The sequence below is a fragment of the Bufo gargarizans genome, chromosome 9 (assembly GCF_014858855.1).
Source record: "Bufo gargarizans isolate SCDJY-AF-19 chromosome 9, ASM1485885v1, whole genome shotgun sequence".
Lineage (NCBI taxonomy): Eukaryota > Metazoa > Chordata > Amphibia > Anura > Bufonidae > Bufo > Bufo gargarizans.
Genome location: NC_058088.1, coordinates 180,594,206 through 180,621,458, shown reverse-complemented (window position 1 = coordinate 180,621,458; position 27,253 = coordinate 180,594,206). Strand labels below are relative to the sequence as shown.

The 27,253-nt window shown below is 43.0% G+C and overlaps 1 protein-coding gene across 2 annotated transcripts in view; it reads right to left on the bottom strand.

Annotated features, from left to right (window-relative positions):
• Positions 1-2,874: 2,874 nt before the first annotated feature.
• The window catches only part of PRRX2 (paired related homeobox 2), a 36,840-nt gene continuing 12,461 nt past the window's right edge, over positions 2,875-27,253 (bottom strand). Inside the window, exons 2-5 of one of the 2 annotated variants that reach the window (XM_044306439.1) lie at positions 10,441-10,628; positions 6,207-6,382; positions 4,683-4,739; positions 3,530-3,645 (exon numbers count right to left, since the gene is read on the bottom strand). In XM_044306439.1, the coding sequence (XP_044162374.1) occupies positions 4,718-4,739; positions 6,207-6,382; positions 10,441-10,628 (386 nt within the window). In that variant the 3' untranslated portion in view covers positions 3,530-3,645; positions 4,683-4,717. Of the gene's footprint in view, positions 3,646-4,682; positions 4,740-6,206; positions 6,383-10,440; positions 10,629-27,253 lie in introns of both variants that reach the window. The other variant, XM_044306438.1, reaches the window with a different exon arrangement.

Genomic DNA, 27,253 nt, shown 5'->3' with positions numbered 1-27,253 from the left:
TTCACTGGCCGCAAGCATAGGTCTTGAAAAGCAAAATTCATAATACCAAATACTTCTCACAGCTTAGAGTTTGCTACAATTGCATCCAGTCTAAAGTAATGTTCTGTAAAATATTGGGGCAATGCAAATCTCTGATGATTTTTTTTCCCACTGTATCAGTGCATGTAAACAGTATTAGCCTATACCACTGTAGCAAACCTTCAGCTGTGAAAACTATTGCACATTCAGGTATTGTCAGGTTTTCAGGCCTTAATCCATCATTGTGGAATTTGACTGGATATATTTTGGCTATCGATAAGATGAAGAAGAAATTAAATAATATGTGATATCAGAGTGAAAACATTGTGAAAATAAGAGTGAAGTCATTACTATAAATGGTCTGTTTCTGGTGGTGGCACCATGGCTTCTGTCACATACAGGCACTGTCATGAAGTGTCTCTCTCCTGCTGTTGTAAAACTACAGCTCCCAGCAACCATAGTTCCTTGTTACCCACAGCAACCAATCAGAATCCACCTATTATTTCTCCAGTGCAGTTTAGAAATGAAAGCTGAACTCTGATTGGTTACTTTAATTTTACCTCATGAGGCCTTCACAGAAGACAGGCAGCCATTTTAAAGGTATTCAACAGTCATACATTCAGTGACATCACTGAAGCCTAGTACCCAGCCATCCCCAATAATAAAGAATGCCTCATGCCTCACTAATATAACAACTTCTCTGCACATGTATAGCCTGCATTACCAGAATTTCTAAGATATTAGTAAAATTCATAAAATGGCTGCCTCTCAACAGGTTTTGCATCAGTCACTTTATTTTTCTAAGATGGCTGCCAGATTGGAATAATTGGAAAATGTTTGTGTGAGGAACCCTTAAAAGGCTACTTTCACACTAGCATTGTTGGATCTGGAAATCCGTATGCAAACGGAAATCATTTGTTTCTGGACCCGGATCCGTCTGACAAATGCATTGAAATACCGGATCCATCTCTCTGGTGTCCTCCCGAAAAACGGATCCAGTATTAAATTTTTTCACATTTTTAAAGGTCTACGCATGCGGCAATTTAGGTACCGGATCCGGCATTAATACATTTCAATGGAAATTAATGCAGGATCCGGCAATCCGGCAAGTGTTCCGGAATTTTGGCCTGAGAAAATACCGCACATGCTGCGGTATTTTCTCAGGCCAAATACAGTAAAAGGGACGGAACGGAAGACATCATGGTGCATACTGAACTGATTGCTTTCCATTCAGAATGCATTAGTAACAAAGTGATGCGTTTTTTTTCCGGTATTGAGCCCCTATGACGGGACTCAGTACCGGAAAATGTTAACACTAGTGTGAAAGTACCCTTATAAGGCTAGGGCTACAGACGACATTTGTTGCACGACATTTTGTCACACCAATGTCGCGCGACAATTTTTATAATGGTAGTCTATGGTGTCACACTGCAACATGCGACATGCTGCGACTGCAACACGACAGTCGCTATAAAACACCACTTAAGATGGATTTTTCTGCGACTTATTGTCGCGCAACACATTTCGTCGTGTAGCCCTAGCCTAATACCAGCATTGTGGGTGCAATGGCAGCTGCTAAATGGCCCCTCAATGCCCTCATATGGGCTCAAGATGGAGCTTGCTTTGAAATGCAAATAAGCATGACCCTGATTAGTAATGTCGGGTGTCTTTCAGATGAGAGGAACATGTAGCTTTGCATACAGCACACAATCCTTTTGGCCTTTTAACCGGGACTTTAGGGGCCCATACACTGGATAATATGGCTCCTACTAAGGCCTCATGCACATGACCGTTGTGTGCATCCGTGTCCGTTGTTCCATTTTCCGTGATTTTCTGCGCACTGGCCACCAATGAAATTAATACAGTAGAGGGAGGGAGGGGGGGCCGCACTGGCCACCAATGAATTTAAAACTGGGGAGGGAGGGGGGTCTGCCCCCTGCTGCCTGGCAGCCCCTGATCTCTTACAGAGGGCTATCATACGCTCAATTAACCCCTCAGGTGCGGCACCTGAGGGGTTAATTGTACGGATCACGGCCCCCTGTAAGAGATCGGATGCTGCCAGGCAGCAGGCGGCAGTCATGTACACAGTTCTTAGTATATTCTAACTTGAAGCGTCCCCATCACCATGGGAACGCCTCTGTGTTAGAATATACTGTCAGATCTGAGTTTTCACAATGTAACTCAAATCCGATGGTATATTCTAACAGAGAGGCGTTCCTATGGTGATGGGGACGCTTGAAGTTAAAATATACCATCGGATTGGAGAAAACTCAGATCCTATGGTATATTAATAGGGACACCTGACTTTACATTGAAAGTCAATGGGGGACGGATCCGTTTGCAATTGCACCATATTGTGTCAACGTCAAACGGATCCGTCCCCATTGACTTGCATTGTAAGTCAGGACGGATCCGTTTGGCTCCGCACGGCCAGGCGGACACCAAAACGACTTTTTCCTTCATGTCCGTGGATCCTCCAAAAATCGAGGAAGACCCACGGAGGAAAAAACGGACACGGATCAAGGAACTACGGAACTCGTTTTTGCGGACCGCAAAAGTTTGTTTTAGTAGGATTTCTAATATAAAGAAATCTGTCTATAAAAGAGGAGCTGGTGTAAAAAAAAAAGTCAGGGGTTTATATAGAGACGATGCTCCATATTACACCCAAAAATGGTGTCTTCCTCCTGGCACTGGTTCACACCCTATCCTGCTTGGTTGTACCTCCTGTTCCAACCCTTTTAGAGCCAGGGGGTTATTATTTTCCCCCCATAGCCATTAGCTACCTCTATAGAGGGGGCATCCTGGGTAGATTGCCCTTGGGGAATGAGAGAGGGCAAAATGGGGGCATCCACCATACTATGTATACTCATATTTAATGGATACTGATACAAGATGGTAAATTTGAGCTTCCAGACATGATTAGATTTTAAACATGGTAGAAAAATGAAAGATTCAGCCATCATCTCAAGGCGTGTACATTGTCTGCCCCAAGGTCACTGATAATTGTATAAAATGATATATTTACAGAGCACAGTATGTATCTACATATATACAGTGCGTACCAAGACACAGGGAAAGCATAGATAACAGAGGACTAATGAGGAAGGTAGACAAAATGGGTAAAAATTCTGATTACTGATAAGAAAGTCTAAAGTATAAAATATCTACAGTCACAAGAAAAAAATCAAAAAATTCTGAAGAGTCCCGTCCTCGTGGTCAATGTCTGGACCTTAGACGCGGCCTGGCTTGAATGAATCCTGTCATGAAATATATGACACAAGAGCAGGCAGGTGACCATTTTCTGGACTTCGGTCGTATTGTCACATAGAGCACAGCATCTTCTTGCAGTAACGGAAGCTGGAAAATGGAGCCACATCATTTTTCGTTGGTGGCCATGGGCTCATGCCTGGCGTGTCCAGCACACCCTGTGCCTCGTGGCTGGCTTAGTTATAGTTTTGTGTCTGTCTAACTAGGGTTCAGTTGACGGTGGACACCTGGCTGTGGTGCAGACTGAACTCCTTGGCTTTGAGACGTAGGCTGGCGATGCTGTCGGCCATGTTGACACCTTGGTTAGGCAGTGTTGTAGGAACAGAGTTGGTGTTCGGGTTGTAAGGCGGCAAACTAGTGCTGGTGGAATTAAAGGAAACAAGGTTTTTAGTCACATATGCAAATATTGGAAACTTTTTGAAAACTATTATTGTGAATTCATGAAAAAAAAAATCACTATTCAAAATAAAAAGTTAAAGCTTCATGGGAATTGTCTTAAAATCGAAACTATAGAAATTTCATTGTGGAGATGGGTAAAATCTATAATTTTACCCAAGAGCTTCTCAACATTGTCTATGGCATAGATATAAGGCGTGCAGAGGTATCAGTCACATGCAGACACTGGTGCTAGAGGGGGCCCAAAAGCTCCTAGCACATAAGACACCATTATTGAGTGCTGCATGGTAGGTGGGAGTACTGATATATATGTTGGATATGTTGGATCTGGGTCCAAGAGCCCCCCCCCCCCACCCCCACTGTGGCCCATCCAATTCCATAAGCCATGTACATGACTTCTGTATCAACCATATAGGTCAGGCATGCTCAACCTGCGGCCATCCAGCTGTTGTAAAACTACAACTCCCATCATGCCCTGCTGTAGGCTGATAGGTGTAGGCTGTCCGAGCATGCTGGGAGTTGTAGTTTTGCAACAGCTGGAGGGCCGCAGGTTGGACATCTCTGATATAGGTTATTGGTTTGAAGCCTCCATCATGATAACACCTGTTACCCATTTACATACTAAATTTCATGTGCCGTTCCCACTGGGATTTCATCCTACGCCCTTTTAACTCTTGTCGGTCCTATGTCTCTGAGTAACATTGGGAGGGCTTGACATACGCACTCCAGTGCATAGCCAGGAAAAGAAAACGCACAGTGTGAACGGCCACATGTTACATTCAATTAAATTAAAATCGCAAATATTAACAATCCAGTTATAGTTTAACACCACGCTATATTCAACTACATTAGGATAAGGTAAATATTTGAACACTGGATCTATGGCAAGAATTGCATTTATTGATATATATACATTAATTGTGAAATAAAGGAGAAGTTTTTAAAGAGGACGAAAATTGCTTTCTGGAGCCGCTTTTCTGTTATTTCCTACTTTACCGTACCTGGGGACTCACCCAAAGGCTTCTGAATACGGGCACTAAGGCCAGACAAAAGATGAGCTGGAAAAAAGTGTGTTTTTGAAAGTTGAATCAGTTATTGGTTTGAAGTCAGAAGCTTAAAGTCTATGTACACTTTCAGGGCAATTTTTTAATGATTACATTTCACTCATTTTAGGCTAAAAGTCATTTTTTCAATTGGTCTTTATTAAAAATATTCAGCCGTTCTGTCACAAAGGGTTAACTGTTTAGCCGTGTGAATCATACTTTCACTTTGTGCCCGTCATCTAATAAACCTTCTCTCTAAATTACTAAAAGGTAACAAACACTTACCGTATTTAAGCCTTATCAGTGAGATAGGAATTGAGCTATAATGAGTATTTAGGAGGTCAGAGATTAGAGATGAGGAATCATCAGCTGAGCTGCCTGACAGAACATAGTAAGACCAAAGATCCTGCTACTAGAGAATCTCAAAGCTGTACAGAGAAAGGGGCTCAACATGTTTAATAAAGACCAATTGAAGAAATCTTTTTTTAGCTCAAAATGAGTACAATAATAAAAAAATGCCTCCAAAGGTGTACATAGCTTTTAAAGGGAGTCTTTCACGCCGATTCACCATATTAACCTAATAACAGACTTATGTCCACGGCATCCCCCCCTATTAAAACTGTGCTTACCGTATGTTGCTTGCTATCATCGTTCTGCCAAAAAACACTTTTAATACATATGCAAATTAGGCTGTGAAGGTGCCCAGGGGCGTCGATATCGGCGCGTGCGCATTGAATGACCACAGTGGTTCTTGCCGTGATGCTCTGTGATCACGGCAAGAACGTAAGTTAGGCCAGGGCCGGCGCATGCGCACGGTAAACTGTGATGCCCCGGGCCAGACTGTGGTCATTCAATGCGTACGCGCCGATATCACGGTCATCGGCGCATGCGCAGGATTACAGACGGGAAGAGAAAGGTTAGAGCAGAGACCAAGGGCGGGCAGACGCTGCGGAGGGGGAGTGGATTCATATGAAAATGACCCAGGGGCCTGGGCACCGGCCGCTGTAACGCCGCCCCTGGGCACCTTCACAGCCTAATTTGCATATGGAATAAAAGTGTTTTTCGGCAGAACGATGATAGCAAGCAACATACGGTAAGCACAGTTTTAATAGGGGGGATGCCGTGGACATAAGTCTGTTATTAGGTTAATACGGTGAATCGGCGTGAAAGACTCCCTTTAAAGTGATGGTTCTTTGAGACATGTCAAAAAATATCTTAAGTGGAAGATCACCACTGATTGCAGAACTCTTCTGCTGGGCTTTTAGTTCAGAGATCTTTAATTGAGCAATTGGTGGGCAATCTCCAGTGATGTCCTCTTCCAACATGAGAGAAGATGTACAGAAGGCAAGACCTAATTTTAAGTTACTAGCCTTCTAAAAGGGAGTCTTCTTTGCCACAAGTACCTCCAATTTTGAGGACATGTTTTCATATTGTTACCCAGCAACCTTAATTCTAATTCACAAAATGTAGGGGTTATGTTACCTGTAGCTGTTTGAGTTCCAAGACAGGAAGTCTGGTGCCAGGTTGGTTGGTCGGGGGCTGATCTGCTGCTCCACAATGGGGTCTTGACTGTATGATTTTAGGAGGGAGGAAGACCGGCTGGCCAGCATAGCCCGTTCGTTCCTACGAAACTTGGCTCGTCTATTCTGAAACCAGACCTGTGAATACAGATGGAAAACCTTATTGCAATAACCATTTGGCAATCCACATCAAAGTGGACCTATCACACATCGGGTAGACAATATACTGTATGTTGTACAAGTAATTTCGTGGAAGGTCATCGTTAGTGCCTCCATGTCATATTAGACATTGTCTAGGCTAAAACGACCCAGAAGATTTAACGTACATGAACCCCATTTTCATTAAGCATTTTAAATCATCACTTATCCATACGACAGATGAAAAAATATCTGATCAGTAAGATCCAATGGTGGTCCGGTGTCTCCTGTTTGAATGGAGCCATGATCGGGTATGCCACTGCTGCTCCATTCAAAGCCAGTACGGTGCTTGGCTATCTCTAGCAGTCCCAAAGAGCGTGCATGCTCAACCACCACTGCATTCAAATGGGGTCCCATCAATCAGATACTTATCATCTATTCTGTAGACACAGCTCCTTGTTTTGAACCTGGATGAAACCTTAAATAATAGATAACCATGTTTGAAAGCTATTTTTTCTAACAATCTGATTAATAATTAGGTGGACTAGTCAGATAATTAATAGGGTCCTAGGAAAAATTTACAGAACAGAAAATAAGACCCTCCCTAAAATATACCCTTTATTAATAACACGTTAAAACAATGAACATCATAGAGAAATATCCAAATTGCTGAATGATAAAATAGGTCCCTCAAAGCATAAGCCATGGAGAGTATCCCAAGGACGATACTTAGCTGTCCAAAGAATGACTGATCCTGAGTCACGCTACCTCAAGCGGAATAGCCACCCTGAAAAGAGTGATCCCACTGCCTTCGAAACGATCCCTATATAACGCTAGCCTAACAGCTAGTAGGATAGAGAGGAGTGGGATGTATATAAATAATATAGTGGCAAGTGGGGACCTATATAGCAGATATATATCACTATGAGCAGTACACTCAGTATATGTACCGCCAGTGGAGAAACCAAGCAACCACTAGGATATGATAATCTCAGAAGGTTGAACCCAAACTAGATGGAAACCTAAATGTAGAGGAACGCTCAATGTATGTGGCCCACCAGTCTGGTAACCAAACAAGCACTAAGGGTCAAGTTCACGTGGCTGATTTTCAAAATATCCGTGTGAAAAATCAGAGCAGATTTTTATGCCCCAAAATTACGCAAGTGTAAGTGGTTTTCAGGCAGATTTTGTTACTTAAATTCTATAGTACTTTCCCGATGCGCAAAATAACGTGTGTATGTGCGCATCTCAAATGGTGCAATTTTTTCTGCTTCTCATTACTTTGAATGGAAAAATCTGCGCTGATGCTGCCCTCAGTTAGGACATACTGATTCTTTTTTTATACACTTATTTTTTACATGTGGAAGTGCTGAATCCCAGTGAAATGACTGGAAGGCTGTTTTGAGGAGTTTTTTTTAGCAGATTTAGGCCCCTTTCACACGCGCGGGTGCAATACGTGAGGTGAATGCATTGGAACCGCACTGAATCCGGACCCATTCATTTCTATAGGGTTGTGCACATGAGCAGTGATTTTCACGCATCACTTGTGTGTTGCGTGAAAATCGCAGCATGCTCTATTTTGTGCGTTTTTCTTGCTTGCGGATGCTTGCGATCTTCACGCAGCCCCATTCACTTCTATGGGGCCCGTGTTGCGTGAAAAACGCCCAAAAAAGAGCATGCTGCGATTTTCACGCATGGTTGCTAGGAGACGATCGGGATGGAGACCCAATCATTATTATTTTCCCTTATAACATGGTTATAAGGGAAAATATTAGCATTCTTAATACAGAATGCTTAGTAAAATAGGGCTGGAGGGGTAAAAAAATTATTTAACTCACCTTAATCCACTTGTTCGCGCAGCCCGGCTTCTCTTCTTTCTTCTTTGCTGTGCAGGAGGAAAAGTACCTGTGGTGACGTCACTGCTCTCATCACATGATCCGTCACATGATCCATCACCATGATGAGCGCAGTGATGTCATCAAAGGTCCTTTACCCAGGTCCTGAAGAAAGAAGAGAAGCCGGGATGCGCGAACAAGTTGATTAAGGTGAGTTAAATAATTTTTTGGGTTTTTTTAACCCCTTCAGCCCCTAACCATGTTATAAGGGAAAATAATACAATCTACACAACACCTAACCCAAAACCGAACTTCTGTGAAGATGTTCGGGAGTAGGTACCAAACATGTCGATTTTTCTCACGCGCGTGCAAAACGCATTAAAATGTTTTGCACTTGCGACGCACCCGCATCTTATCCGGCCCAAATCCATGACGCCCGTGTGAAAGGGGCCTTAGAGCTGATTTTGAGGCAGAAACGCTTCAAAATCAGCACCAAAAAACTCTGTGTGAACTGGCCCTAATGGCAATAGTGTCACATGATTAGACCCAAGCCCGACGCGTTTCCCTTTGTTAGTTTATGGGGTTTATCAATGGCAACTAAAGTAACCGGGCTGTGTAGATAGAAAAAACATATAGTCGACTAACACAGATGTATGAAGACTTTCATCTACCCCCACATGGTCTGTACAACAAGTGCACACTAGTCCTGATGTAGAGGGCAGAATATACTGTGTTACCCATGGTGACAACCGCAGTATATACTGTACATTGTGCAACAATATAGATTGCGGGATAAATACTCTTGCCAATAAATGCTCTGTAAAACGATACTCATGAGAAAGATACAATCATTCGCAATTAGGCACAGAGTGCAAGTGCACGACCAGACATAAGAAGCAGGATACTGAGCAGATATTATAGTCAGATCTCAGAGTGAAGAATCAGACGTATGCGCTGGTCAGTGATGAGCGGCAGGGGCTATATTCGAATGCGCGATATTTCACAAATATTTTGTACAATATTCGTCATGCATTCGCGAATTTCGAGAATTAGAGAATATTTTATTGAATGCTATAAATCGGCAATGTAAAAATCGCATAATGCGAATTCGTAACGCGATATACAGGCGTGGGTCACTTTGGCTAAATTTTTTCAAGCTGGTATAAGTTTCCTGAGACTAGAGAAAATGGTCGGCACGGCAGAACATTAGAATAGCTTTATGCGCAGATAGAGTCAAGTGCTCCAATATATTCGCGATTGCGCTAATCGGCAGTGATTAGAATATGTTTTCGCACTACGTGAGACTTGACATTTTACAGATTACTGATTAGTACACTAAGTATTGTGGCGAACTTAACATTGCTTCCTTCTCATTGGCCGACAAGCAAGAAGCAGAGAGGAATCGTGTTCAGATGGAAAAAAAAATGCTGAATATTTGATATAACGAATATATAGCACTATATTCTAAATATTCGCAAATTCCTGAAGTGGCGATATTCGCGATACCAAATTCGCTATTCGTGCTCAACACTAGTAGCCAGATATGTAGTGATAGTGAACATAGCAGAAATGTGCCAGCAACAATTTGCATGGGTAATGAAAAATGGAGTGTGGACAATGTCACAGATACTTGTGATGCCGGTATAGTTGTGGCCGAGAGGGGACTCCCTCCTTCGTGGCAGCTAAGTATCGTGATATCCTTGGGATACTCTCCATGGCTTATGCTTTGAGGGACCTATTTTATCATTCAGCAATTTGGATAATCCTCTATGGTGTTCATTGTCTTAAAAAGGTTATATTTTAGGGAGGGTCTCTTTTTATGTTCGGTGAACTTTTAATAATGCTGTAAGTAATATGTCCAGTGTGAGTACTGTCGAACCTCAATGTCTATTTTCTGCAACCAACACCCAATAACGTGAAGCATGAAGCTGAGGGTCAAATCAATGCAGTAGTCATTCGATTTTCCTGACTAACAAGAGGTCTCTTAATACTTTCTTGGAGACTTTATACTAGGTAATTAATACCCTAATAAACGAAGCTGGTGGGTGCTGTTGTACCCACTGAATAGACCTTCAAATTTTCAGTCGGCAGTGGGCATGCTCAACCATTCAACCATTCAAATGGGGTCCCAGAAATCGGGCCCCCGTCAATAGGACACTTAACACCTATTCTGTAGATGCAAACCCTTGTAGATAGTCATATCCATTAAAAACAAGTACTGACCTGTACCCTGGCTTCACTCAGGTTAACCCGTCTGGCCAAATCTTCTCGGACAAAGGCGTCAGGGTAGTGAGTTCTCTCGAACACTCTCTCCAGGGCTTGCAACTGGCTGCTATTGAAAGTTGTCCTGTTCCTCCTCTGCTTCTTCTTAATCCGAGCACTCTTCGCACATCCCGAGAGGGAGCTTTCACCTGAAATACAAAGTGGACGGTGGTAACATTTTCCAGGAGTGTTTTCCTTTTTTTTTCTTACTGGTAAACGTATTTGTTTTCCGTGTCCGTTTTGTTTTGTTTTTTTTTGCCGCCCGTATGCAGAACCATTCACTTCAATGGGTCCGTCCAAAAAACGCAAATGACTCAGTGTGCATTCTGTTTTTGGATATCCGTATGGCCGTTTTGCAAAAAAGATGGAACACGTTTTGCGGACAAGCATAGGCATTGTTACAATGGATCCGCAAAAAAAAAAAAAAACAGATGCAATACGGATGTCACACGAAAGTCGTCCATGTTTTTTGCAGGTCTGTGTTTTGTGGACTGCAAAACACATACGGTCGTGTGCATGAGCCCTTAATGAAATGGAAATTATATGAACAGTTTTTTTTCAATCCTTTAAAAAAAAAAAAAAAAAAAAGTGTCATAAAGTAAAGGTAAAATAAAAATAAAAATAAAAACAAATCTATCCGATTTGTTAAAATATACCTTATGTTTCAATGGGGTATTTATTGATGAGAGCATAGTAAAAATGTATAACATTTCAATATAGAACAATTCAGGTCTTAAACTTGAATACTTCAAATGAAATAACAGTACATGATGACATTCCTATTGCGATACACAATTTAGCACAGTCGGTGCAATAAAGGCAGAATATAAAACCAGACAGTGAGTTGATGATATACATCTCGACATGTCACTACCAATAAAATATACCTTATATACTATAATATAATTCAGTTTATATAATAATTTGCAATTATCATTATTTATTCTGCATTATTTATTTTTATATATTTATTATTATATAATATTATATTGTTACATAGTTAATACGGTTGAAAAAATATATATTTTATATATTTTTCATTCCCTTAAATCCAAATAAGCAGCTATAAATTAAAGCTAATCTTAAAAAAAATCTATAAAAAAATCGATAAAAATCTACAACTGACTTGTTAAACTACACTATAATATACTACATTATATGATGTATAGTATAATATAATATAATTCTATTCATGTAATAATGTTTTCATATAATTATTATTGTTTGCGATATTTATTCTTTTATAGTTCTTAAATAATTTTTTATCCCTTTTTTATTTTTTATTTTTTTTTGCAAATTATATGTGAAATAATAATAATAATAATAATAATAATAAGATAAATATCAGTTTTAACCCGGCCTTACACTTCAATGAATACTGCATAAGCCCTATACAACTTCCCGAAATTATTTCATTTCCGCCAGCAGAGGGCAGCAGTTTTGGCTCGGTACATGTCACATTCTTATGTAACGGACATTAATTTTCTTTGTTTCAGATACACGAAAAAGAATTAGCATGAAACTTGAGCTGGAGCCCGAGTACATTAATTTCCTGTAATATGGTTTAGCTCGACGTACAAAGCAAAAAAAAAAAAAAAAGTGCCCTCGGATGACATTCTTTTTACACGATTGTTATAATTCCTTTGTTATTTCCATTAAAAAAAAGATTCTTCTATAATTTGTTGCGCTGAGCATGTATACAAATCATCAGATGTTCAGTACACCGTGTACCGCATCCCACTTGACATGCTTCCACAGTATTGGTATAAAAGAGCGATGTACAGTACATACACCACCCTGCATATTCTATGACTATGTATGTACCATCAATACACAGATGACTCTTATTCGACAGAGGACATCTTGCAACCATTATATATAAATTGCACTGCTAAAAAAACTGATGTCTCAGATTACTGGAGGTCAGACTACCACTGATCATGTATTAAATAATGGGAATAGCCCTTTAAGGAAGACTTTACAACTTTGAACTTCATGCAGAATAGGTCTATGTTCACACTATGTTTGTAAGCTCGCCGTATACACAAAAATTGAGCAAAAAGTTGCCCCTATTGCGTTAATGCAATCAATACATGAAAACATAAAACTGAGGCATCTTGAAGAGCTCCCGGTTACCTCCCTTTTACCTATATTACACAAAACCTTGTTACAACGTTCAGCAAATGGAATTGGAATTCGATGCCCACAACATAAACCATGACATCATGTCTCCAGGTTTCCCCCCTCCCGGGATAATGGTCTATATCCCAAGACTCCCTGAGCATCATGTTATCTCTCAGTTCCTGAAGGTTTGTGCAAAGCAGTGTCAGTTGTCTGAACTTAACATATGATACATATTATTCACAGTCAGGATACGGAGAGAGGAATGACAATGTCAACCAGAGCTCCGGCAGAAAAGAGGCTCAATTTGGGGCTACCATTCCCAAAAGCAAAACACATGCTGTTACGGAAGGCATCTACATGGACATCAACTCTTGCCGTTCTATAAGAACATTGTCCCATGCAAATACCAAACCATCAAAGGTGATCCATCCAGAAGATATCAACATTTGGAAAACCAGGACCATTGCTCACAATAAGGGACATGTTTACATAGTGGCCTCAAGGAGGCACCATTGTTAGATTGAGAACTTTCAAACTAAGTACCAAATAGTTATGACTGTGAATAAAAACTTATATACTACATAATCATGTCTGAAAGTAAATTTTTCAAAAAATCTGATTAATAATGCTCTAAGAAATATGTCTGGTTTGAGTACAGTCAAGCCCCATCAGGTCTTGAACACCTTTATAATATGAAGCAGACCGGGTACTGGGGATGTGGTGCCTAGCATCAGTCAGTCTCTTTGCCATGATGAACTGGCATGAAGCTAAGAATCCAATCAAGGCACTAGTAATTAGATTTTTCTCCCAAATTATATTTCCCTTTGTCTTTTGGAAACTTTGTAGTAGGTCTTCAATACCCTTATAAAACTACGTTGGTGGGTGCTGTGTCACCTACTGAATAGAGTCTTAATCTTTCAATCATCAGGATGTTGTCTAGTAGTACTAATTACAGAACTCGAGGTTAGGCCCATAGGCTGAGAAGTATCATGTGGCACATTCCATGGCACTTTTATGAGAATATCGTATAACTCATGCTCCTGATTAGCTCTTGGAGTGTAACAGCTACAAATTGGAGAAATATATGTTTGACATGAAAAGGAGAAGAAGAACAACCACTTACTAGATGGATAGATACTGTCACAGAAAACCAAGATGGGACAGTGAAGCAGAATAGACCACGACTGGCATAACTAGCGAGGACTCTTACGTAAGGGAGTCGCTTGAAAGTCTAGTTATTGAAATGGGCTATGCACGGTACTTCAGCTCTGCCTCATTCACTTGCATGGTCCTGAGCTGCAATACCAGACACAACCTCTGAGAAGGGTGGTGCTGTTTTCAGAAAACCAGCCCCCCAAAATGAACCTTTCTATTTATTCTTCTACAATTCCTTTAAAGTGGCAAGCAGACTGTTAATAGGACAGTGTAAATCAAACCTGTCTTATTAGAAAGCCCACCAAGAGAGTTCGGGGGGACGGGAGCAGTCTGATGATAGGGATATGTAGGTGTCGGTAAACTTCTCGCTGTGTATGGCTTTATGTAGCCATATTACATCCATCGCATACATTACATTCCATATTAAAAGTTGGAAGGATCCATCCTCTGGGAAACAACGTTGCCTTCACTAAATGCTTCCAGCTTCGAGTCCAACGAGTGTTATATTGAATTCCATAGTCTGCACCGATGGAGTTATAATGTAAGTGTTATGAGCTGCAGAGAAGGTTTTCCTTCCTCGCTGCTTTATGAGGCTGAGCAGGGGTGAGTTAAGACTCCCTGATCTTGGCCAGCATTCATAATGCCCCCTCCTACTGAAAAACTAATAACTCTCTAATGCTCCACTCAGAATGGCTGACATTAGATTTTTATTTTAATACACAATAAGTTCTTTACCCCAAGAATATTAATATAAATAGCTAACCTAATACTCTAGGTATTTTGCAATAAATAGTAAGAACATCTCCCAAAGTTCATTCTTCAGGAGGCCAAGTTCCATACCCAAAGCTCCTTTTAACTCTGGTCAAAGCTGTGCTAGTAGGTCTGTAGGAACAATGGGGCTCCCTAAAAGCAGATGTAGCTAATATAGACCCCTGCTAGCCCAGATAGCCCGCCACTTTATGGCAGATGTAGGTAACAAAGAACTAAACTTCATAAAACAGTACTCCACTCTAGTAACATAGTACACTCTGGGGCAGATATAGCTACTATAGTACTCCACTTTATACAAGCTCTATCTAAGATAGTGTTCCCTTCAAGTCAGATGTAGCATAGTCCTCCACAAGTCAGATGTAGTTAACAAAGTAGTCAATTTTAATGCAGATCTATTTATGATACTCCTTCACTTAAGTCAGATGTAGCTAAGATAGTCCTCCACTTCAAGTCAGATATAGCAAGATAGTCCTGCACTTGAAGTCAGATGTAGCTAAGAAAGTTCTCCACTTGAAGTCAGATATAGCTAAGAAAGTTCTCCACTTCAAGTCAGATATAGCTAAAAAAGTTCTCCACTTCAAGTCAGATATAGCTAAGAAAGTTCTCCACTTCAAGTCAGATATAGCTAAGTTAGTCCTTCACTTCAAGTCACATGTATCTAAGATAGTCCTCCATGTCAAGTAACATGTAGCTAAGATAGTCCTTCACTTTGAGGCAGATGTAGCTAATACAATCCTCCACTTAAAGTAATGTGTAGCTATGATAGTCCTCTACTTCAAGGCAGATGTACCTAAGATAGTCCCTTATTTCAAGGCAGATGTAACTTATGTGGTCCTCCACTTTAGGTCAAAGCTATATCTTGTGGACTGAATGAGACCTTAACATCCAGGGATGAATCTCTTATTAATAAGCAGACCAACCAGGAAAGGTAAGGTAGATTTAGTAGGGTCTGATCCATAACGTAGAAGTTTGTAAGTGTTAGGACCACTATAGCTTCAGCACTCTGCCATAGGCCACGACCGCTAGTCCACAGCACAATAATGGAAACCCGTTTTTTTTTTATAAATGTATTCCCCAACGTCTTATTGCATGAAGGCTTGGACTTATCACTGGAACTAGACTAACTGGTTAGGCCATGAGGCACTACCAGAGTGCCTGGCAGCTGAAGAACCCAATGCAGATGATGGATCCCACCAGCAACCACGAGTGGATAAGCAGCATAAGAAAAGTGAGAATTTCAGGATCCAAACCTGGATTTTAAAAGTGCAGAAGCCACAGTCCAGTATGACATGGTAGCTATGTAGACCGGGAACCTATCTGCCAAAGATACACCAAGGATGGAAGGTGACAAATGGAAACAAGCAAACCTGCAGTATTGTGGATCAATACTGGAAGAGAAATACATTTCACATCTGCACTTGCAGTATCATATATTGGCCACTGGGTGGCGATATCGAAAATTCAAGCCAATGTATAGCACAGCGCAACTTTACCAACTCTGGCAAATTTAACCAAAATGGAAAATCCAGTGAACACAGAATGAACCCGATTATAAATCCACAAATTTTTTCAGAGTATGATGTAACGCCATAATTACAAGAAGTGTGAAATAACCTTAGGCTATTTTAACCATGACAGCTGCTCTTTATGGCCGGATAATTGGACCTTGCACCAAATAAAGTTTTTTTTTGCTTTATGAAATAAACATAATACATATTTTTTTTCTTCCCTTTTTACGTGTGTGGTCTTTACTCGACTTGGTGTTTTGTTTTTTTAAAGGAACAGCCATGGGGTTAAGGTTGAGGGCGCTGAAAGGATTTCCGTACCTGTACAATACTACGGGGACGTTCTGCGTGAGAGATTTTTGGTGTATAAAACGGTAATGCCTTGAAAGTGTAGCTATTCGACTCGGCTATGTTAACACTTCGACTCTATAAATAATGGCTAATCCTTAGGAATTATCGCTTCAGTACAACACCCCAGTGAGACGGCTTGTGGAATAACTGTGACACCGAACCCCAGAGCAGGGGCTGAGGGCAATACAACATGGCGGAAAAGGGTTACACGTACTATTTATAGCTTTTTAAGGCAAGCTTTTGTTGTCATGAGGGTGCGGGTCCTATGAGAGGAAAAGAAAACTATAAATCTTCCCCCAAATCTAAAAATAAACAGAGGCCGGGCCCCGCGCTATGGGAGTGTATTTCACTGTTTATTATTCTCTTGAAGGCAATGAGGGTATAATGCGTCCTTTCGCAGGCATCCCCCCCTTCTTTAACCCGTCACCAGATCCGCCATTTAATTAATTAACAGCTCCAGTGGAAAATAAACTGGAAATCCGATAGCGGACGATGACAGGTGAGGAAAAATAAGCTAATTCTAATGGGTCTCTCCGAGGATTTTGCAAATTAACACAGCGTGGCGCTCGCATGAACCACCTCGCGTAGGAGACATGGAGGATGATGTAACGACCTGCATGCTGTAAAAATACGGGCAGCAATAACTAATCGTAAACCATGACCAAAATGCGGGATAATGACTGGTAGAGGTCTACTTAGACCTATGGGGTCTGACACATTGGGCCCCGTGGAGCAAAACTGAGTGACAGAAGAACAGGCCTCGCTGTAAATGGCAACCAATCAAAGCGCAGTGTCAGAGCGGAAAACTGAACTCTGATTGGATTAGACCAGACATCCTCAAACTGCGGCCCTCCAGCTGTTGCAAAACTACAACTCCCAGCATGCCCGAACTGCCTACAGGTATCAGCCTACAGCAGGGCATTGTGGGAGTTGTAGTTTTACAACAGCTGGAGGGCCGCAGTTTGAGGATGCCTGGATTAGACCTTTATGGTAATTCATTCATAACATCTAGTAGGAATAATGGAGGAACGGCACAACATAGAATCATAAGAATAGATGCTACAGAATTGTTATTACAGGGGGGATGCAAGTAGCAGACTACACTTGATCTTAGCCAGAAGGCCGTCATGGATCTGCAAAAACGCTTCCGTTACAATAATACAATCATGAACGGATCCGGTTGCATTATGTCTTCTATAGCCATGACGGATCCGTCATGAACTCCATTGAAAGTCAATGGGGGACGGATCTTTTTTCTATTGCGTCAGAGAAAACGTATCTGTCCCCATTGACTTACATTGTGTGTCAGGACGGATCCGTCTCGCTCCGCATACCAGGACGGACAGAAAACCGCTGCAGGCAGCCTCCAGAGCGGAATGGAGACGGAACGGAGGCAAACTGATGCATTCTGAGCGGATCCTTTTCCATTCAGAATGCGTTAAGTCAAAACTGATCCGTTTTGGACCGCGTGTGAGAGCCCTGAACGGATCTCGCAAACGGAAAGCCAAAACACCAGTGTGAAAGTAGCCTAAAGCAGACATGTCAGGAGAGGCGACAGAAGATATTTGAAGACATGCAAAAGTGTAGCGACTTATAAAACGTTTCCTATTATTGTAACCTTCAAGACTTTTTAAGTCCTGCACCTCCTTTATGGAAATTTTCCAAAGCCCTTTGGAAATAAGGACTACTCTAGAACAGGGATGCTCAACCTGCGCCCCTCCAGCTGTTGTAAAACTACAACTCCCAGAATGCCCTGCTGTAGGCTGATAGCTGTAGGCCAGGGATGGCCAACCTGTGGCTCTCCAGCTGTTGCAAAACTACAACTCCCAGCATGCCCAGTCTGCCTACAGCTATCAGCCTACAGCAGGGCCTGGTGGGAGTTGTAGTTTTACAACAGCTGGAGAGCCACAGGTTGGCCAGCCCTGCTGTAGGCTGTTCAGGCATGCTGGGAGTTGTAGTTTTGCAACAGCTAGAGGGCCGCAGGTTGAGCATGCCTGCTCTGGGATATACTACTAGTAATGTAATTGTCCACTTCTAGTTTATGCCCCCAATGTCTGGTTGGCATTTTCAGTAGTCCCATAGAAATGAATGAAGGGCGGCTGTGCATGTGCAGCCCGCTCTCCTCCACTTTTTGGACTCCATTCTAGAGTGCGGGTCCCAGCATCTATCAGACATTGGGGGCATATCCTAGTGATGTGCCCCCAATGTATGAGATGGCCCGACTCCTTTAATAGAGGGGGTCCATCTCTTGGCCAGAGTAGAGAGCGGTTACAAAGAGCGTCTCTTGCTCTGGAGGACCTGTCCTGCTCTGCATTACACAGACATCCTATTGATGTGAATAAGCACTGTGTAATGCTTCATTTCCCCTGTGGTGGCGCTGCAGGGAAGCAGAACACTTACTGCCAGGTTTCCTAACAGATTAGAGCTGGTGACTGGGGATCCATGAAAACGTTGCAATCAACTTATTGTCAAAGGACTCTCCCATCAAGCCATCATGGAGGAATTGTCGAAAGCGGACAACCCCTTTAAGGTGTGTGCTATATTATACATAGCCTCCCCCGTTTGCTTTGGTGGCAAAATGACTATAACATTTCCTACTATGGCTGGTATCTGCCCCTGGCAAACCGTAGCATACGGGTTAATATGTTCTGTATTTGTAGAGCTAAAGGTTGGGGAGACAGTAGACCCCACTATGTCGCCCCATGGTCCACATATACCTGGGGACCTAAAGAAACAGCGCCACACCTATCCAAAGGTTTTGCGTGGTATTTCAGCTTAGCTCTGTTGAAGTGAATGTGGCTGAACTGCAGTACCCGACCCCACCTGTGGTCAGGGGTGGTGCTGTTCTTGGAGGAAAGTAGCCATGCTATAATCTACAAGAAACAGCTCCTCATCTGTTTACAGCTGGTATTGCAGCTCATCCCCAATCATGTGATACCGCGATGGCAGATCAGATGACTGACCTCACAGGCTAAACTGTTAGGTCACATGTCTGACAGTGGGCGGAGCTAAGCCACTGACTACTGTACAGTATATGCAACGGTGAGAGTTTTGGATGCGATTTGCGCTAAAGACCTAATATAGCTAAATCAGCACAAAAAAGTAGGAAAACTAGAGAATTTACAAAGATTCATAAATGTTTATGTAGATGGGAATGGTGAAGTCTTGCATGTGGAATTACACTTTAATTTTAAAGGGGTGTCGAAAAAACATTCGAAAAATTTTCTTTGCTTTTTTATTTTATTTATTTTTTTAGAAAGAGGACCGCTTTTGGTCATGCTCTGTGTCTGCTATTGCAGTGCATCTCCTTCCAAGCCAACATGGCCGAGCTGCAATACCAGAAACAGACCATGGACACAAGTGCGGCGCTGGGAAAACCCCTTTAAAGACCCGATCCGGTGAAATATCGGATGTGGGGGAGATCTTTTTAAGTCCAGCTATATATCATTTAAGCTGCTCTGCCTGTAAAGTATTTTTATTTGACAGGATGAAGTGCTATCCTCGCATCAGGAGATGGATGACGTCACTTTTATTTATAATCTTAATCGGAATCATTTGTCATGATGGGTAATATTCCTGACCTTTTCCTACTGCGTGGAAATACATTCATCAAAAGTTTTATGAACCGTCACTACAGAAATGTGATTGTCCAGGATTACAAAAAAATGTGGCAGGCTCCTTCCAAAAACAGCACCACCCCTGCCTGTAGGTTGCATGTGGTATTGCAGCTAAGACCCATTTACTTCAATGGAGATGAGATGCAATACCACACACCAACTTTGGACATGGATGGTGCTGTTTCTGTTTCTGGAAGAAAGCAGCCATGTTTTTCTAATCCTGAACAACCCCTTTAACTAGGGCATTACTTTCCCTACCATTGTTCTCCCTGCAACAGGATACAGTTGCTGTTTATGGAGCTTATGTCTTACCCACGAATGCCTTCAGGACATCATGACTGCCTTCTACTCTTTCCATTGACAGATTGCAGGCGCCGGTTTACTCTGGCGATGGAGCCAAGAAGAACAGCCATGGGCAATATGATTTCTGCTATTCAAATTACTACCACTTGTAAAATAAGAGATTTGACTGATACCCGTAGGTATATAAAAGGCAATCTCTGTGAATACAGTTCCCTAACATACAATAGAGAGGCTTCTGTTAAAGGGGTTGTCCACTTTTTGATAGAAAAGGTCCCTCCAAGATAAGAAAGCATTCAATGGTGAGGCTTCCGTTAAAGGGGTTGTCCAGTTTTTGACAGAAAGGTCCCTCCAAGGTAAAAGGACCCGCAGCTACACGTATATTCCTCAACTATAAACCTCTAAAGGAGATCTCAGCAGAAAGTGTTTGTTTCCCCTGCAGCGCCACCACAGGGCAAGTGAAGCATTACATGGCTCTCACTGAAATCAATATAAAGCACAGACAGGCTGGGTCCTCCACAGTGAGAGACACACTCTATGGGGGGGAATTCATCATTGCCCCCACGCCAGTTTTCTGGCATAAAAAAAGATGCAAACACAGTATTGGTGACGGTTTTAAATGCCGCTAGTGTTTTTCCTCTGCGCTAGGAGCGTGGCAACAATGGGGAGTGGCGGGGCCAGTCCTCCCCTATATTTATATTCCTTTAAGGCTACATTCACACATCCGCAAATGGGTCCGCATCCGTGCGGACCCATTCATTCTCTATGGGGACGGAATGGATGCGGGCAGCACACAGCGTGCTGTCCGCATCCGCATTTGCGGAGCACGGCCCCGATCTTCCGGTCCGCAGCTCCGCAAAAGATAGAACATGTCCTATTCTTGTCCACAGCTGCGGACAAGAATAGGCATTTCTATAGGGGTGCCGGCCGGGTGTGTTGCGGATCTGCAACACACCACGGACGTGTGAATTGAGCCTAAGGCCTCTTTCACACGACCGTTTGGCTTTTACAGTGTTTTGCAGTACGTTTTTCACGGATCCGTTGTTCCATTTTTTGTTTCCGTTGTGTTTCCGTTTCTGTTCTGTTTTTCCATATGGCATATACAGTATACAGTAATTTAATAGAAAATATTGGGCTGGGCATAACATTTTCAATAGATGGTTCCGCAAAAACTGAACGGATACGGAAGACATACGGATGCATTTCCGTGTGTGTTTTGTTTTTTAAAGACCTATTGACTTGAATAAAGCCACGGAACGTGATTTGCGGGCAATAATAGGACCTGTTCTCTCTTTCAACGGAACTGAAAAACAGAAATACGGAAACGGAATGCATACGGAGTACATTTAGTTTTTTTTGCGGAACCATTGAAATGAATGGTTCCGTATACGAAACTCAAAAAACGGCCCGTAAGCGTTAAAAAAAACCGGACGTGTGAAAGAGACCTAAGCCAGTTTAAAGGAGACCTAAATCTAAACCTAACTGGCGTAGATTTCAGTTTAGGTGTACGGACTGCTGGAGGTTACGCCTAATTTATGACGAGGTGTGCAGCCTCTGGCAGCGCATGGGGATATCATTTCCTCTCCTACGTGTTCACTCTCCGCTCTAACAGATGAGCAAATTCTGAATGGGGGACCCCTTCACTAACTCAAAATTCTCAAATTTAGGAAATTTAGAATTTTGGAAATTTTCCAGAAGACAAGCCGATATCCCCCCCCCTTCTTTGTTTTGGACACTGGTCCATTGTAACAAACTGCAGCTGTGAGAAAGCAAGACTACGCTAGGATAATGTCTGACTGTAAAGTAGAGATCTTGAAAATGATGAGGAATTAAACCTGGCATTAGTAATTAGGTACCTGCCTGGAATACATAATGGAGATAAGCCCCCCCCCCCCCCATGTGAGCGTTTTCTACGTGGCCCGGTTCTATAAACCGTTTCTGGCATGGAAGGGGTTAGCCACGGACTTGCAGACTAGTGAATCAGAAAGGAAGGGGATGTGGGTTAGTGATCATGTTGCACAAAAATGTTCTCATGGATTTTTCACCTCCTTAGCCGTGAGGGGAATGGAGCCGCTGACAGGAATGACTGCCCTCCCCGCTAAAACCTTTGCTGCCACCGCAGCTGCTCTTAGGGAAACACAGCTTTTATTATACCTGGACCACAACTGATGCCTGTAATGCACTTGATGATAATTGCTTTTGCTGGAACTAGTCTCCAATTAGTAAAAGCAACATTTACAGTACAAAAAGTGGGCAGCTATGAATGGCGGCAGCGGTGGCAGCCGCCGGGGCTCTACAACACTAGGCGGCTTATGCATGCACAGTCATGGCGGGGGGACACTATTTTTAACCTGAACCCTTATCAAAAAAACAAAAGGGGTTTTGGTAGAGTGCATTATACATGCTGAGGGCAGGTCATCAAGACTGACTGCTTTCTACGAAGCCCACCATCCACACGCCACGCCGCCCCTTTCGCTGACAGCTATTTCCCACAATTCCATCATAGCTTATGTATGCGTGGTCAAGTGTGCGTGTTTATTCCAACGGGGGGAGGAGAAGGCCCATAGGGCGCAAAGGGTTTGAAGTCAACATGCACAATCCTTCTTTCCCCTCGGTCAAGGGGCAACATACTCATTAGGTAGTGGGCTGGTCCCGCCAAAATTGGTATGTTCTAGCCAGGGCCGGTTTTAGACAAAATGTGGCCCTGGGCAAAATCAAAACAGGGGGCCCACATCTTGTAATAATGTGCTAAAATCACAGTCCGACACCCCCGCCGATCAGCTGATTGAAGAGACGGCGCGAGCTGTTCACTGCTGCTGCCCCATAGACATATAGCAGCAGAGCAGGAAGAGAGAAGGGAGACGGCGCGTGCGCACAGTGCCCGCTGTCTCCCCAAACAGCTGATCGTCGGGAGTGCTGGGTGTCAGACCCCGCCGATCTAATATTGATGACCCGGTCATCAATATGAAAAAACCCGGAGAACCTCTTGAAGCTACCCCCAATACTGTGCCTGTTGTGCTCCCGCCATGTCCACAAACACTATACTATACACCCAGACTGCCCTCATTAGTAATGGTGCCCCAAATAGTGATAATACCCCCCAAGATAGACCCCATTAGTAGCAATGCCCTTCATATTGCGTCAAATAATAATAACGCCCCTACAGTACTGCTCCTAGTGGCTCTAATCTCCCCCTGTAGTGCCCCCCACTAGTTCCAATATATAATGCTTCCCCCTATAGTGCCACTATATATATATATATATATATATATATATATAATGTTCCACCGTAGTGCCAGTATGTATATAATGCTCCTCCATTCCTCCCCAGTAGTGCCAGGTATATCTAATGATCTCCTTCCCCCCATCCCTGGTGCCCCCAGCAGTATGGACATTTTGTATAAAAAAACAACAACCCTCCCGTCCCCCCGCCGCAGTCTGCGATGCAGACCACAGTTTTATCTGTGGCTTGTGTTGCTGCGTCCTGATGTATGCAGTCCCAATGACATCACCGCTCCTGCTCCGGGTCTCACGTGATGACGTCATCATGCGAGACCCAGAGCAGGAGGTTGCGGCTTCTTGCTCTGTTCTAATACCTCACAGGCTTGAGGCCTAGCGGCCTGAGGCTTGTGAAGTTGGACCGCCATAAGTGTGCACCCCTTTAAGGGTAGCGAAGTGGCACCCTAGGCTGATGACTACCCTCTCCTATCCATCGTCCCGGCCCTAATTCAGAGCACATTACTGCAGGAGGTATAACAGGAGAGGACTATAACTCCCAGCATGTCTATTATTTGATATCAGAGCACATTACAGGGGACGTTTAAGAGGATGGGACTACAACTCCCAGCATGTTTAAGCCGTTATTATGTAATATCAGAGTACATTACAAGAGGAGGTATAAGATAAGACTACAACTCCCAGCATGTCTAAGCAGTTATTATATAAGAGTCAATTATAAGAGGAGGTATACAACTCCCAGCATATCCAGGGTGTTGTAATGTACCCTGATATTATATAATAATGGCCTGGACATGCTAAGAGTTGTAGTCCTCTCCTCTTATACCTCCTCTTGTAATGTACTCTGATATTACATAACAAGCTGGGCATGCTGGGAGTTGCAGTCCTCTCCTCATACCTCCTCTTGTAATGTACTCTGATATTACATAAGAGGAGGTATAAGAGGATAGAACTACAACTCCCAGCATTTTCCTGTCACTTACATTGAATCCATCCTTCTTCACATACATGGCTGGTCTTCTTCTTCTTCGATACTTTACTGCACTGCTGAGCTCCGCCTCCTGTTCTGGTCACATGATGGTGAGGTCATCGCAGGTCCTTCATCCCCTCTTCTCTGTTGAGCTCCGCCTCCTGTTTTGGTCACATGATGGTGAGGTAATCGCAGGTCCTTCATCCCCTCTTCTCTGCTGAGCTCTGCCTCCTGCATCTGACATTATGGCAGGTCCTGTCAGCACTGTGGTAATGATTTCTCTTATATGTGAAGGAGGAGACCGTACACTGCATTGTAAAGTAAAGTGCAGCTGGGACGCTTAGCTGAACAGCAGCACTGAAGCAGGGGGCCCCTTAGACAATGGGGGCCCTGGGCAATTGCCCAGTTTGCCCCCCAACACCAGCCCTGGTTCTAGCTATGGTTCCCTAATATAACCAACTTAAAGGGGTTTTCTCTTTTCAAACATTGGTGGCATATTGCTAGGATATGCCACCAATGCCAGATAGATGCGGGTCCCACTTCTGGGTCCAGCTTCTTTCTCCAGAACAGGCCCCCTTACAGTAAAGGAGAGCCCACCAAGCAAGCGCGGCCACCCTCCATTCACCACAATGGGAGTTATGAAAATAGCCCAACACTGACTTGGCTATTCTGGCAGTCCCATGACGTTGAATAGAGAGGTGGGCGCGCATGTGCATGCTGGTTTACTTTTGGAGCTCCCATAGAAGTGAATGGAGAGCAGTGTGCATGTATGGCCACCTCTCCGTTCACCGCTATGGGACTGCCGGAAATAGCTGAGCCGGAGTTCGGCTATTTTTGGAACTCCCATAATGGTGAATGGGCCCATCAGAGGAAAGGATTCTGAGGGCCTACCCTTAAGTGCCCTGTTTTACCAGGGCTCTATTATCGTATAGCTTGGGCCTGCTGGAGGATCCTCTTGTACTCTGGTGGGCCAGTCCGACCCTTCTTCACATTGGGGGTCCCGTTGTGAATATAGGAGGGGAACTGCACCTATCTGACATTGGTGGCATATCCTATCAATGTGTCACCAATGTATGAGATGAGGCAACCACTTTAATTTTGTAATAATAGGGAACCATAAGCCGAATGCACCAATTTCAGGAGAAACCGTCTACATAATGAGTATGTTGTCCTTTGACCATCTTCTAGAGGTGGAGGGCACAAATGGATTGGGTATGTTGACTTCAAACCCTTTGTGCCCATGGGCCTTCTCCCCATTGAAATAAACACGCACGCTTGACCATGCATACATAGCTATGATGAAATGATGGGAAATAGCTGCCAACAAAATAAGACAAACCCTTCCTATCACCCAGTAAATGCTCCTTTTCAACCAAAGTCAACTTTATTTGTGTGAAAAATAAAATAAAAAATTAACCAGTTCTGTATCTATTGTGCGGGGGGAGGCAAAGTTTACAGGTTGGAGGCTGAACCCACTGATTTCAGCAGGACCAGCCAACCATCTCATGTAGATGGAGGCCTCCTGTCAACTCACAACGGCAAAAGTTGGAGAAGAGAAGAGCTAGGCAGGTTGGAACTTAACATTGCCGATCCTTTATCCTCAGGGGAAATAAGCTAAAGCTGAACCTAAGGCAATCCGATCCTGCTCCGTCAGGCTGCAGTCTGTAATTTTGCCCAAAGTAGGCAACCACATAGCGATAATGGTGGGGTAAAGCTGGACATACATTATAGATAGCGGTCGGCTGAGCTACATGCTTCTGACCCCTCCATGCACATGCACACTTGGCCGATTGGCATGTATTCTCGATAGGGAGTGTGGAATAATCCGCTGACAGACTCCTCCAATGATGGCTTTTCTGCCTTGAGAACAAAAGGATTGGGGATGATCCACTTCAAAATGTCTGATCCTTCTTTGCCGTGACATCTGCCATCGGGGGAGAGTCGGGAGACCCCATATACATTAGATGGCCACTGCTCTGAACCTTTGTCCTCTGCCGTCCACATAAGCATTAGAGGGTTCAGTCGACATTCATCAAATGTGTACGGCCACCCTAAGTTATAATCGGTAAAAAAAGGCAATTGCCTAGTGATTATGGGTTAAATTGACACCACCGAACATGATATGGCATCATTTAGGAATTGTCCAGCATTTATTAGAGCAGTGCATAGCACTATTATATTGGCACTGTATGGCACTATCGTGTCTAGTGGTCTACGTTATTTGACAGTATTATGTAGGCACAATGTAGCAGTATTATGTGGGAACTCACTATATGGTAACACTATTGCACCAGCCTTAGTTATGCCATTATTCATTTCCATTGCCTCCTTTCATCTTGGAGAAAATGATTATATTACTTTCTTTAGAGATAAGTGAGGATTGGATACATCGAAATTCCACATTGCAGAGGTAAAGCAGACCGACTGTTATCTCCCCCGATAGATAATGGAGAAGCAGCATAAAATCAGAGGCAAAAGTGTGGTCACTGCTGCTATAGCGTTAGTGCACTGCTGATCACTGGGGAGGTGTAACACAGTGCCGACCAGATTTACTAAAAAGTGGTGCAGATTGGCGCAATTTCGGAGCACTTTGGCACAACTAGGTTTTCACCAACTTTGTTGACATGCAGTTCTGGTGTAAAATTCGGTCTCAAAGTTTATCATCATTTATTATCAGCATTTATCAACCGGCCTGAGACCCTGTGATAAATCTGGTGCAGGTCTAGACGGCCTGTCTAAGGCCC